This window comes from Pezoporus occidentalis, unplaced genomic scaffold (genome assembly GCF_034315485.1).
Source record: "Pezoporus occidentalis ecotype Australia unplaced genomic scaffold, CSIRO_AGI_Poc_V1 ctg44, whole genome shotgun sequence".
NCBI classification, from domain to species: Eukaryota; Metazoa; Chordata; class Aves; order Psittaciformes; family Psittacidae; genus Pezoporus; species Pezoporus occidentalis.
This window is the reverse complement of record NW_026915769.1, coordinates 3,710,339-3,723,921: the sequence shown is the minus strand read 5'-3', so window position 1 is coordinate 3,723,921 and position 13,583 is coordinate 3,710,339. Positions and strand designations below refer to the sequence as shown.

At 38.4% G+C, this 13,583-nt stretch overlaps 1 protein-coding gene across 5 annotated transcripts in view; it reads right to left on the bottom strand.

Moving 5' to 3' along the window:
- Nucleotides 1-13,583, bottom strand: part of ATXN10 (ataxin 10) — a 112,152-nt gene that overhangs the window by 90,953 nt on the left and 7,616 nt on the right. For all 5 annotated transcript variants that reach the window (XM_062634933.1, XM_062634932.1, XM_062634934.1 and 2 more), the window contains one exon: nucleotides 13,085-13,167. In XM_062634933.1, the coding sequence (XP_062490917.1) occupies nucleotides 13,085-13,167 (83 nt within the window). The remainder of the gene's footprint in view (nucleotides 1-13,084; nucleotides 13,168-13,583) is intronic.

Genomic DNA, 13,583 nt, shown 5'->3' with positions numbered 1-13,583 from the left:
CACCTCCAAAAGAAAGTAATGCTTTTAACTTTTTTTCTTTCGCTTCAGAAATGCCAACTCTAATATTAACAGAACAGTATGTACACTGACTGGACAACCATTCTGTTCTTGGAAGACAAATGTCTAGGCAAAACACTTTGTTCTTACTAAAAGGAGAATTTGACCGAACGGCAAGAAAAATCCCCACCATGCCATTAGAAATGTAGAGTTACAAGTGGATTAGAAGGGAGCTGGAAGAAACCATCAGACCACTCAATAAAATTAGCCTCTCATGCAAATTTAGTTCTAATGAGATCTCATAATGGTAAATTAAAAAAAAATAAATCATTTCAAACCAACCTTACTTGTGCATTTACTAGGAAAAAAGTAGTTTTACAGCCCACTGACTGACATGAGATCAGTTTCATAATGATTCCAATTCATACAGCATTAGGAATAGTTATTAAATACAGTAAGAGGGGCACTCTCTTTATCTTCTGGTATTTTAATTGCATCATTTTTAGAAACTAAACATCTTAAGTGTGTTAATTTCTTTAATAAATTATCTATTAAAGTCTAAAGGTATAATAAATGGTACTCCTGTTATATCCCCACAAATAGCAAAAACACATGCCTGAGATTACTCTCCTATGCAAAGTAAAACATATCTAAGTGCTTGCAGACTTGGGAACTGCATTTATAAGCTTCCTGCATGCGTTAGGATGTAAAAATCTTTTTCCTCCAGCAACCTAGAAACTGAGCCTAAATCTAACAGACAATGTCTCTTTAAAGACCTTGCTGTAGCAAAATCAGCAAGTTTGAAGTACTGGGGAGTCTCAACATGGACTTAAACCATGCCAGGAAACCAAGAAAAATAACAAGAAGGACTGGCCACCCACTATGTGTTATTCGTGGTATCTAACCATATGACACAACTACTGCATGATACCTTGTATAGGTCAAAGGAAAAAAAAGATTAACATGTAAAATACTAACCAAGCTCATGAGCAAATTTCTCCAATTATTTTTGATGGCATAGTGTGGCTGTTGTTTCATTTAAACCAAAATTTCCACCAAAGTGCTTATATTTTCCCTAGAAAAGCTAAATGGTCTTTTTCTGTAAGCCTGTGGAAAGGATATTAGACTTTCCCACACACACTTTGGGCCATTTATAATCCGTACCTGGCTAATAAATGGATCATGGTCCTTTTGCAATAGACAGAAATCCACAAGTGAACTTACATTCAGTATGTTTACTTGCATTCCACCATTAATAAACAGTAATAGTTTTGGGACACCCAACAGCATCCACATTTTGGGCACTACCTTCTTTTACACCTATAAAGGCAGCTACTCATTGCCCTGTTACGACGGTTCCTTGGATATCACACTCAATGTATGCCCAGAGGGCAGCAGAAAGGGAAACAACTTGATGTCTCCTGGTATAAATTTGTAACTTTTCCTTTCTGCACTGGCAATATTCCCTAAAATTCTAACTGGAAAGTGAAAGACAGGCACATGGTGTTTCTCTTCAAGCCCAAAACTGCTAGCAAAAAAGGATATTGCAGAAGGGAAAAAAAATGTCTTGTAGTAGGCATCCAGAAAGCCCCGGTTAGAGACAGTACTCTCCTTTTCCACCAGAACAATGCTCATTAACCAGAGTCTGGAGGTTGTGTCGTGGCAATAATAATCAAAAGGCCGAGAGAATGCCATGGTGAACTTCTACATAACTGTAACTATTTAATCCAAATGTTTTATCATTTGTTTTTATCCAAACAGATGATCGCTTACCCAAAGAGCAGATGCCTCCCATTATTCTCTTTCCCTGAATCTTCCTCCACCTCATTTGCATCTCCCTTCCATTTTCACTTTCCCTGGAGGAAGGAGTAACAGCACTCTCCAGCCTCTGTGAGAGGTTAAGTTCCTTCTCCCTACATTACCTTTAGGACACCCTGTCTTCATGAAGCTCTCTGAATTAAAAGGTTTGTTTGCCCCTTGCTTCCCACCTTGATTTTATGATCCTGACATCCTTGCTGAGTAAAACAAAAACCACCTAGTTCTATAAGAACATAATGTAGAGGATACATTATTGTAAAAATTATCTCTTCTCCACAATAGCCGTAAGAGAAGCTGTGGTGAAGGAGGAGCAGGGAAGAATCATGTGACCTGCACTATGCCCATCACTGCCGATAACCACAGGACCTATTAGGGATGGTATGTAACTGGCAAAACCCATCGATGTCTGCCCATTTCTGGTGAAAGCCTAGCAGCACGTTATGAGAGAAAGACTGGTTCCTCCTCCTGCCTTTGATGTAGAGGGAAGCTAGAAACAGCCACAGAGCAGCTGCTGCAAGGTAAGATGATCAGAAAGATGATGGCCCTACTCACACCAGAGCTTCCCAGTGCAGCTGCGATTCAGCACACAATGTCAGAGCAAAGCAAAAACACCACAGCCTTTCCACCCGAAGGCAGGGAATACATTTTCCATCCAGTATAGAACAGTAATTTCCACACACCTTTACCCCCTCGCAGTAAACCATTGGTGACCATCTTAAGTCTACAGATATTTCTGCAAATTTGATTCACATATATTTATGTAGATGAGAAACCTGCCTCAGTATGAATCTTGTTGACATTATTTGCTTGTAGGGCAGTAGACAGTAAAGAGCAAGGAATGAAGGAAGGAAAGGGCTTACAGAACACTGTATTTAAAGGTCCACGGAAATACATTCATTACTGTTCATTTCAAGCCTCAATTAAAGTAACCAGAAACTATTCTAATTAAATAGACATCAGCAAACTCCCATTTCCTTTGTGCTCCAAGTGAATATCAGTCCACATTATAGAACCACTATGCATGTGTCATAAATCAGCAACATCTTGGCAGGCTGTACTAGAAAGCCTCCAAATTGCAGAAGGAAGAACAAAACAAAACATACTGCCTAAGAAGCAGTACCAGCAACAAGAAAAGGGAAACCTACAAGACGGCCCACTGACCCACTAATTGCTATGACTTAAGGATATTAGCTCAGGTTAGTCTCTCTCCTTGGAGCAAAATTATTTGTATTGATTCTGAGACAGTCACCACCTGTTTCCCTGTACAGAAATCAAAAACCATTTCCATTAATACCACGAAAAAGACAGTTTTGATCATCAGTCCAAAAAACATCGAACTGTTGGGAAGTACGAGCTTTTCTGTCACTATTTCAAAGTCTGCTACCAATGCCATCCATGTCACCAGTACCTGACAGGGGAACCTCATTAGGCAGGACCTGGTCTGTAGTTCAAACTGTGCTCAACAAGCCACTGCAATAATACACTTTTATGCTCACAGTCCACAGTAAATAAAGTAATTCAGTTCATCATAGCTTAAAGCAGCCAACCACTGCAGAAGCAACAGGATTAAAGTACAGAATCAAGCCCAAGGTAGGAAAAAACCCATTATCAAGATTCAAACTTGGTAGGACACTTAGACCAAAGTTAGGAAAAGGTTTTAAATCAAGAGGGGAGTCTTCCACAGGACAAACAAAGCATAAACACAGCAAGCTGGAGCTTACTATATTTGGACACAAGATCCCACAACTACAGTTGCTTGTGTTATCAAGCGTCTAGTAATGATGATACAGGCTTTGCTGAAAGCCCCACTCTCATTCTTCCCCTCCTTGCCTCCCCCTTAAGAAAATGTTGCATTTAAATAGTGCCCCTTGTCCTAAAGCTGTTCTTCTTCAATGGATCTGAACTTGCACTCTGCAAAACTCACTCCACTCCAGATAAAATGATAAAAAATACAAATAAAAACTTAAGTCATGTCTAAATTTCCATATTAATACCAGAAGTCACAGCCAAGCCCAGCATGCAAAACAGACACGGTAACACTGGCATTTACTCAAAATGACAATTACTGCTGAATCACATAAATATGTTTTACTGTACTAACCCTGTAGGGTACAGTTAGTTGTGCCTGTACACACTGCACAAGATTCAAAGTGTGGGACCTGCATTGCACAGATCAAGGGTTGACCACTGCAGACATGGACAATACTACACACACAAGAGTTAAGAGAATTCAGTGTTTGCTATCTCTAGATAATTTATCAGTTTGACATGTCTTAGTCCAGGTTTGGCTCTTTTCCTTCTTCAGACAGCTGAAAGAGGTATAAAAGTTGGCTCCTTATTTTGCAGTTTCTGAAAAAAAGGCCAAAGGCCAAAGACCTGGAACAATGACCTGAACCAAGGTCCACCCAAATCAGTCTTTCCACAGCCTTTAACGGCTTTTGGTTGAAAATACGAGGACCACCAGGAGAACCTTCTGGCCCACAGAAGGTGGCAGCAGGTTGACATGCCTAGGAAGGGTGAAGCTTGCATGGCTGTACTCCTTGATGTAGATGTTCTGAAGACAATTAATTCAAAAGCTGTGGTAGTATTCACCAAAACACAGCACTGACAGAGCACTTGTAAACTTCGAACTGCAGTATAGGGAAGAACCAGAACACTTTTGCATCTGATAACTTACCATTGCCCAGCAGCAAGAATGCCTAGAGTCCTGCCTGCACCATTAACTAGCAAAGGGGCAACTGTCTACTGTTAGAAAACATTGTACTTCCTAGTACAGATGTTTCTGGAAGACACATAGTCACCTTTTGAAAGCACTCAGACTCACTTTCAAATAAAAAAAAAAAAAATTAAAAAAAATAAAAATCAATGAGCTAAATACAAAGGAACCAAAAAAAAAAAAACAAACCAAAACCCCCCAAAACCAAAAAAACCAACCAAACAAAAAAACTACCCCTGACCAACCCCAAGTGGTACCAAGAGAACAAACCAGTTACTTAAAACTTTCCTGTTTGGTAAAGTAGTAAAATGCTCTGAGCTATAATAATTAGGGGATAGCAAGACTCAACAAAAACACAGGATTTTCTTAAGCTATGGAAACATGAAACCAAAATCCCAATACAAGTGCAAACAGCAGTTTACTTCCACCAGATAATGTATCAACTGATTGTTACAGCATACACTCTGTAAATGCTACAAAGACCATGAAAATCCCAATATTATTTTTACAGATTGGGAAAACACAAAGGCCAAAAACAGCACCAATAACTCAAATAAGAAACTCATGCTTATGTTTACATAAAAGTTTGATGAGTATAATATATTTGTCACACTCCCACAATTATTCCCCGAAAATACTATAAATATTATTTTGACAATGTAATTACAGTTTTTACTTTAACAGTGGCAGCAAAGTACTGGCACCAATCCTCCATACAAAAAGCCTAGCAGACAAAGCAAAGATCACACATGGAAACTGGCAAGTCTTATGATCAGGGCTGTCCTTTATTTATTTGGCTAAAAAAAGTCTGTTTAAATTAATGTCTGGTTTATTTAAGCTGTAAAACAGAAGTAGTTTAATTATCCTAGCAGTAAGCAAAAGGAAACCCCAAATACAAAAATAAATGGAAGTGCAGATTTTTAAATTTTCTTTTCTGCCAAGCAACTGAGGCACGTTCAGCACTCCATGGACTATGGGTCCATTCAGGAACCACTCTTTCCCACTTCCTCTCCCTTGAAAGAAAAGCTAATATGAACTTAAATTGACAAATGTCACCTATTAACAGTTCAGGATGTTTTGACTCTGTATGACAAGTAAAATGGTTTAAGCTTTATAACCACTTGCTCTCTCATTCCACGTAAACCAGCCCATCACATATGACTCGTGCAAAAATCTGGAGTAATAATTTATAGTATCTGCTCTCAAAAATATTTCAAAACCAAACCAACAACTAAATCCCCAATAAAACAGCATGCATTCTCCTCAACAGATAAATATAGAGGGCATTGATGTGGGATGAGAGGAAGGATTAACTTTCCTTCCTTAGTCCTGCTGGTTTAAATATAGTAGCCATTGTGTTTGAGAGTCTGCAGGATACAATTTAAAAGTTACATCTTCTCCAACTGTAGTCACATTACAGTGAAATCCATATAACCAATCCTGTGTCTCCACACTTGTTGTCCAGACAGCAAAAAAGATCTCTGTTTACAGGCAATAAAACTGAGCAATAGTTTTCCAAATGCTTTCACCATGCTGCAATATCTGTCTAGTAAAATCTACCATTCCCTCACACTTCCCAGGCATATTTTAAAATGTTTATTTTTCATATATAAACCACAAGCAGTATTTTGGAAATGAAACCATTCAGAGCAACATGATTAAAGAACTACAAAAAGCTGTGAAAGATGAATGTGTTGGGTTTTTTTAAGAACAAAACAGAAACATGAAAGATACCAAACAGGAAATAAACGAGAAGCACAAAGGAGAAGGGCCAGGCTCATTTGGTCAATACTGGCATTCATTAAAGGCTATCTAAGCTCCATAGCTGACCACTCCATTTCTCATTCCTGGTAATTTAAAATACAGTGCTGAATGACCAGTCATGCCAAATGGTAAGGTACAGGGGAAAAAAAAAGAAGAGAAAGTTATCAAAACCAGGCCATAGATAGACTCCTATGCTAGTATGAAAGCCCACTGAATCATCTAGCCCTGATTTTCAAACTAATGAGTTCTGCAAAAATACCACCTGACACATTCTGAAAAACTCTGAGTATTTAATTCTAGCTCATTTTCCAGTTGCGAAGATTGTGCCTTTTTAGCGGAACCAAAAGCGTAAGTGCTGCTGTTGCCACTGCCATCCAGGAGAAGAAAATAAATGGACAGACAGATGAATATTGACAAGAATCAAGAAATGGGTAAGGATGCATGGCTACCCACTCAAAAAAAAAAATAAAGGAAAATCAATTTAGTGTTCTTCGGCAGGTTTGAGAATGTCACCTTCCCCTGCTTTTCCACACCATCAAAAAAAGTCCCATTTTTCCAGTGCAATTCCAACTAGCAAATGGTTGAGCACAGAACTAGGAAGAGGTAAGAGCAAAGAAACATTCCATGTTTCATCTCACTAGTAAGGACAGAACTGGTTTATTTCTCCTATCGTCTTTTGAGGAAGTAGAAATTATCTGAATCACTTAAGAGTTATTCATTCATTTTTGTTTTGAAGAATACTTTTGCAAACATAGCTACTCAAAGCCCCCCATTTTACTTAGATTCTTCTTCAGGGAAACAAAATAATCCGATTAAACATCCCATTTTCTGTAAAGCCTGGAAAACAACCATTTTTTTAGAACAGATAAGCTACCCAGTGCAGCTGCTGTGAATTTCTGATCTCATTTCTTTTCGGGGACTTCTTAAGAAAATGTCAACATGATTTTCTAGCACTACATGAACTACAGCAGAGAACTCAGTGGCTTTTTAAACACAGCATGCCTTCACCTTCAAGAGTTCAAGTAATCAAGTATCTTTCTTTGCTCAATCATGTGATGTCTTCCTGCAGACCCTGGGAGAAAGGTTTTGCCTTCTTATTTAAAAGATGAAATACTTCTAAGCTATCTGGCTTCTGCAAGAAATAGTATCTCTGAAAGCTATATATAGCCTAGGTTCCTTACCTCTTCTTTTTGAAGCACACACACACTCTCTCTCCTGCCCTTTTTTTTTTTTTTTTAATCTCTGTGAAGGAGTGATGATGTTTTTATTTTTAGAGTTCTGAATTCCAAGGTTACTTACTGCCGGTTTTTCTGCAGAGTATGACTCTTCCACAAGGGCAGATTAAAAACTACCTTTCAATGCACTTTCTTCCTAGACCACAATCAACCTACCAGGCAGCAATGGGTCAAGAGCAATTGCTTTTTCATTAACTAAAAGAAAATACACATGGTAGCTGATCAAGTCCAAATCAGTTTGATACCTGGAGAACACTGACTGAAGCTGAACCCAGGTTTCAGGTGGTCTTTACCTGAAAAGCATCACAGGCTTCCTGCTCTTCTGCTCAAAGCGAGAAGCATTTCTTTATAGCTCCCTTGTAAGTACACGGCATTTAGAGCATTTGTAAAATGTTTAAAACAAGATATTCCATATTTTCCTACACATCCTCCCTCAAGAAAAGAGCTGTGAACAGGTGTTAGGCATATGATACTCATGTTGCTGAACATCCTACCAGAAAATGATCAAGTTACTATAATAAGCCCAGTATTAAAAAATTTACATAGAATCATCTTTCATCCCTGCTTGTAAAGGAATGTTTTAAGTTCTGTTCTGAATAGAGTATCTGTAGCAGTTTAACTACACCTGAACATTTCTCAGAAAATTGGAAGCAAAACCAAATTCCTGTTCAAGGAGTCAAGCTTTTCATCCATGATAATCTACCCACCATTTCTGGACTTCATAACATTAAGAGCAGTGAATGACCTAAACTTCTGTACAACAAAGCTGGCACATCTGGACCCCGATTTTGAACAGACGCTGTTATCATCTTCCCATTAACGCATTTTTATGCGGCTTACCCTGGTAGATTAAAACCCCTAAAAACTTAAGAAGGATGGTATCAGGACAGCATAACAATACCCACGCTACTTGATTTAAAGCTAGCTCAAGCATCATCAGCAGCCTGAAACTGAGGAATGTTGGCATGATGCTCAGAGCACCTCTCTCAGGCACACACAAACAACACAGTATTGCTCTGAAGCTGATATGGTGAAGTTGCATTCAGTTCTGTTCAGAGCGGACAATCAACTCATTCAGAGAACTTGCACAACAAATTGTCCCATGAAGGGCAGCTATCAGGCATTCAATGCCTTTTTTATCCTAGAGGAGAGAAAAGTATTTTGGCAGCTAAGTGCTTTTTAAGCAATTATGCTGGAATTCAAAGTACATTCTTCAGCATCAGCAGTATTTTGAAGCGGTGAAAGGTTTGAGAAGATCTATTTACAAACAAAAAAGATTAAAGCTCTTCTGTCCAGGATGGGGTAGGGGTGGAAATCGATGAAAGGATCAGATGGGACACAGCCTATAGAATATAAGCTTGCTTCAAAACAGTTATGCCCTTGCTTGCAATTTATCAAGAAGAAACAAAGTTATCCATTTTTTCCAGATTTCAGAGATGAATCGTAAATCCAGATCTCACACTCTGGAATCCAAAGATCCATCATCTCAACAAACCTCAACGTACCTTCCCTGAGGTCTGCTAGATTCTGCTGGAAAGCTTAAGATTTGCCATAGGAAAAAGGAAAAAAAATAACCTCACAACCAAACCAAGACACATGCTATGAAGTGAAGGAGATTTTCTACTTGGGTTTCTGACAAGGATATTTCCTACGTCTGCTGCAATCCCTAACATACTGAACTACTTCTCAGCTCTTAAGAGATCTGGGTCTGCTTTAAGTTCAGTTAAAGTTCATCTGGCAGCTTCATCAGCCTGCTCCTCTGGCAAGTGTTCTTGATCTTTGTACCCACAGCAGAGGAAAAAAAACAAACCAAACCAAAAACCCTTGTTATGATGAGATTTTCTTTTTTAATTAAATTAAAACAAAAGGGATATGCAGAGGGTACTACGAAAATTCCATTAAATCTATACTCTGCAGACACTTAATGATTTGTTGGAAGACCATGGTCTCAAATCACTTTAAAAAAAAAAAAGTAACAGACCTTACTGCAGCATTTCTACATGAATAGACGGATTTCCTGCATCTTCAATCCCTATCCAAATTAATTTCGAATTGGGGAGAAGGGAGAAGTATTTGTCATTGTCTGTCTCCCCACCAGGAATATCCAAGCTCCACATCCACTTCCTAGACCTTCAGCATGTACAAGAACATGAAGGTGAAACCCAGTTGTCAGATACTGTCCAAGAAGTACAGCACTTGAATTTTTCTCTGCTTGATAGAACTTGGAGTTCTATCTTTTGCAGAGAAGAGGGAGGACTGCTGGCGCAATTACAAGTATGTGTGACTTACCTGTCACAAATCAGTCTTGATGCTGTCTAGACATTTAGCAAATTGTCAAACACTTGTTTAGCATCATTGCCTATCAATCCCCTGCACTAATCTAGCTGTTGGCTTTCACTGTGCAACTCCTTAGAGCAAGCTCTCTTCTCTAAATACTACATAATATGAATTGCTCACTACAAATTAATACTAGGTATCCTAAGGAATTACAAGAAGAGAAACCAGCCTATGAAATGCAACTAGTGTTGGGAGGTAAGCAGGGAGAAAGAGAGGGGCCAAACAGCTACCTGTAGCAACATCTTACAGGAAGGGCCGAAAAATGTTCTTTTAATATATGTATACAAAGAATATTACTACAGGGATGACTGGCTTGCAGGTGGAGTTGGACAACCTTTATATGCCATATGTAAGAATTAACTGGTTATTTTTAAACTTCTCTGAAGCCTTAAAGAGATATTCCAGGACAGACATACTAACTCACCTGCAGCTTTTCTGGCCCACTGTCTCAGTGGCATACCATATACTCAAACAACAACTTTTTCTACAGTTGGCAGGAACAAGTACATTACAAGCTTTCAGGAATTCATCTAGCTTTTAACAGTGTTTAAAAAAAAAGAAAAAGGCTGAAAAATTGTATTAGAATTGTTACAGTAAATACACTGAAGAGGCAAATTAGCCATGAATATAACACTTGGGCCTAAGATAAACTATTACAAAAAGTCTTTCTCCTAGCAAAGAAGATACAAAGTAGTCTGGATTCAATTGAATAAATCTTAGCAACAGTTTATAATCGCATCACTTTGCACAGCACTTCCTTTTTTGCTGCTTTGATCATGTCTCCTCCCTTAGAAATACCACACTGGTCACAGCAGTGGCCTGAGAATACATAATTTATTTCATTTCTGGTTTTATCCATTACAAATTTCACTACACTGAACTTTAGTACAAAAACTATCACACCATTCAGACTTACCAGTCTTAACAGTTACCAATGGATAAAGAGTGAAAACACACCACAGATGAGGCTAAACTAATTTTTCAGTTTGCATAAAGAGTTTTCAATCTCTCTTCTTCATAAATACAATAATGTATGAACTTCAAATTTCTTCAGCCTACAATGATTTGCTCTGGGAATTTTTCACAGGGACACGAACCGAACATTTAGTGTTGCTCACTTTGTGACACAGCATTAATGCTTTATCCTTGTATTTTGCTGCTATGGAAGCAACCAACAATAAAGGATCTAAAATACCTGAAGGATATAAACAGGCACCAAGAGGGATCATCAAATCCAAGCAGCCATTTAAAGGCAGAAATGGGACACGCATCTAAATGAACAACTTGAAATATTCCACTTAACACCTAACTATCTGCTAGAACAAAACAGATTGCTACTCTAGTCCCGTGACTTGATTTCCTATGTGAAATATGAGAAGGAAAATCAATCATGAAGTAGAAATACAGCTAATAAACACAGTAATATTTACTAATTTCAGGGGTTTCTTTTGTTTCAACAGCACTATCCAATTTTGCATCTCTTTTGAAAGTATGACTAATAATCCACAGTGGAATGTAACTGTTAACTTCCAAGGTATGCCCTATGGAAGGGGTTGGTGTTCTAACATTCACTGCTGCTTCTTCAGACCCCAACAGCAGCAGAACAGCAGACATGCATATGACAACCCATCAAGGAAAAGTCAGTTGCCACCAGATTAAAGAGGAAATATCAAGCCATGCATGTAACCAACGACAGGTACATCCTGCTCGCTCTCCTGCAAATGCTGGGAGGCACCAGTGAAAGGTGATATTCCCATGCTGCAGTTCCTGAAGCTCTGAATAAGCTGAAGGTGGGAACTCCCCACGGCAGCCTTCTGAGCCTGCTGCTGTCAAGGACCCTCGTCCTTGGGGTCAACATCAGGCTGGACAAAAAAAGCATTTCAGTTCCCATCACTTTTCCTTTTCTCTTACTCATCTAGGAAGAGGTTCACAACTATAGAGCAGGACATTCTTGCCCTTCATGCCTCTTCCCAGTCCTCCCTGTCCAACTGTGCGACACAGCTTGAAAGTCACTCCTGTGTGCTATCAGTTCCTCCTCTTAACAGTCATTGATCAAGCCCTCTTTTTGCCACACAGGGTTTGGTTCTGGTCCTCCCACACTGAAGGGCTGTGCATCACCAATCCTTCCCTGGAAGAAGGATTCCAGCAACAGATGAAGGAGTGAACATGGCTTAAGCACAATACTGTTACATGCCTAAAAGGCTTCATTTTGAGACAACTATAGCAGCAAAAGGAGAAAAAGAGTATCCTGGACTACAGTGCTCTTTCCCAGCTTTATAGAGGTATTTGAGGGTAAGTTAAAGTATGACAGTAGTTTCATTTGTTTTCACAAAATGATATAAAGCAGCAACAGGAACCCAGTAAAAACCTCCTCCAAGTAATGGGAATGAAAAGAAATAAAAGTAGCAAGAAAAAACAAATGTTCCCTACTCTCTGTAACCACAGACAGTAAAGACTGGGATCCAATGCCCTGTATCAAGCTCCAAATATACAGAGGGAAAGAGATTATAAAGAAGAAAATTACTGAAAATGTCTTAATGTCCAGTGAAATGAGTTTGCTAGAAATCAGGAGCAAGAACTGCCATTAAGAAGGGATACTGCAGTCAGATTTTCTCTTCACTGAATGAAGAAAAACCCTCATCCATTAGGGAAATCTGAACACTACTCAGATCAGTGCTTAGTTCTTGGCACTTACCCTGACTGGCCAGCAATCACAGTACAGAAATGAAAAAAAAAAAAAAAAAAATCATAAAAGTCACAGCCAAAATTTGTTTCCTGGAATCATCTAAATTATTTCAAGTGTCATCAAAATAAAAAGTTAGTATTCCTTTATTTCACTATGTTTGCAGATCAAACAAAAAGACAGTAAAACAGCAGAACGTATCTGGAATGGAGATATTACAGGAACTTTTCCCTTTTGCAATTCAAATAGGTTGGTTAATTTTAAAGAAGTTTCCACATATATTTCCTTTAACAATCTACAGGGAACAGTTGAGCAAAAATACAACTGGACTATATCTGAGGCTGGATTTTCTTCAAGCAGCGTAAAGAAAACCACTCTCTCCTCTCCCCCCAAATTCTTAACTGCAATTCAAGAAAACAATTAAACAAATCTATGAAAAAACTGCATCAGTAAGGTGACATCATACCACCACAAGACTTCCCACATAACAAAATATAGTGCAGGGTACATGTTTAACAAAATCCATAATCTTACCAGTCAATAACAATTCTTCTTTGATTTGTATTCCATGAAGCAATTTGATCAAATGGACAGATGTAGAGATGAGACCCAGGTTCCTGTTATTAAATCAGGGGGAAAAAAAGCCAACATTTTATATGAAATACACTCAAAGTGAAAAGGCTTTCATTGAAGTTAATAGCAAGTCTTTAACGTCTTCAGAAGCTCTGAAATAGATGGTAATTTCTCCTACTTAACTGTACCTGACTATCAGTAGCCACACTACTACCACTGGAGGCAAAGCAAACAGGTTTACTACATTAGCTTGCATACTAACAACTTTGGACACAGTACCTTCAGAACCAAGTACCCTTTCTTTTTGCTATTCCTCTAAATCAGATGTCAAAAATTAGCAAGTTATTCCTGTAATTTAAACAGCTTTATTTGTGTAAAAACTTTACTTTTTTGAAGTTCAAGTGTTCAGGGGAAGTGTCACTGTACACTGCTTAGTAATAAACTTTGAGAATTTTATATA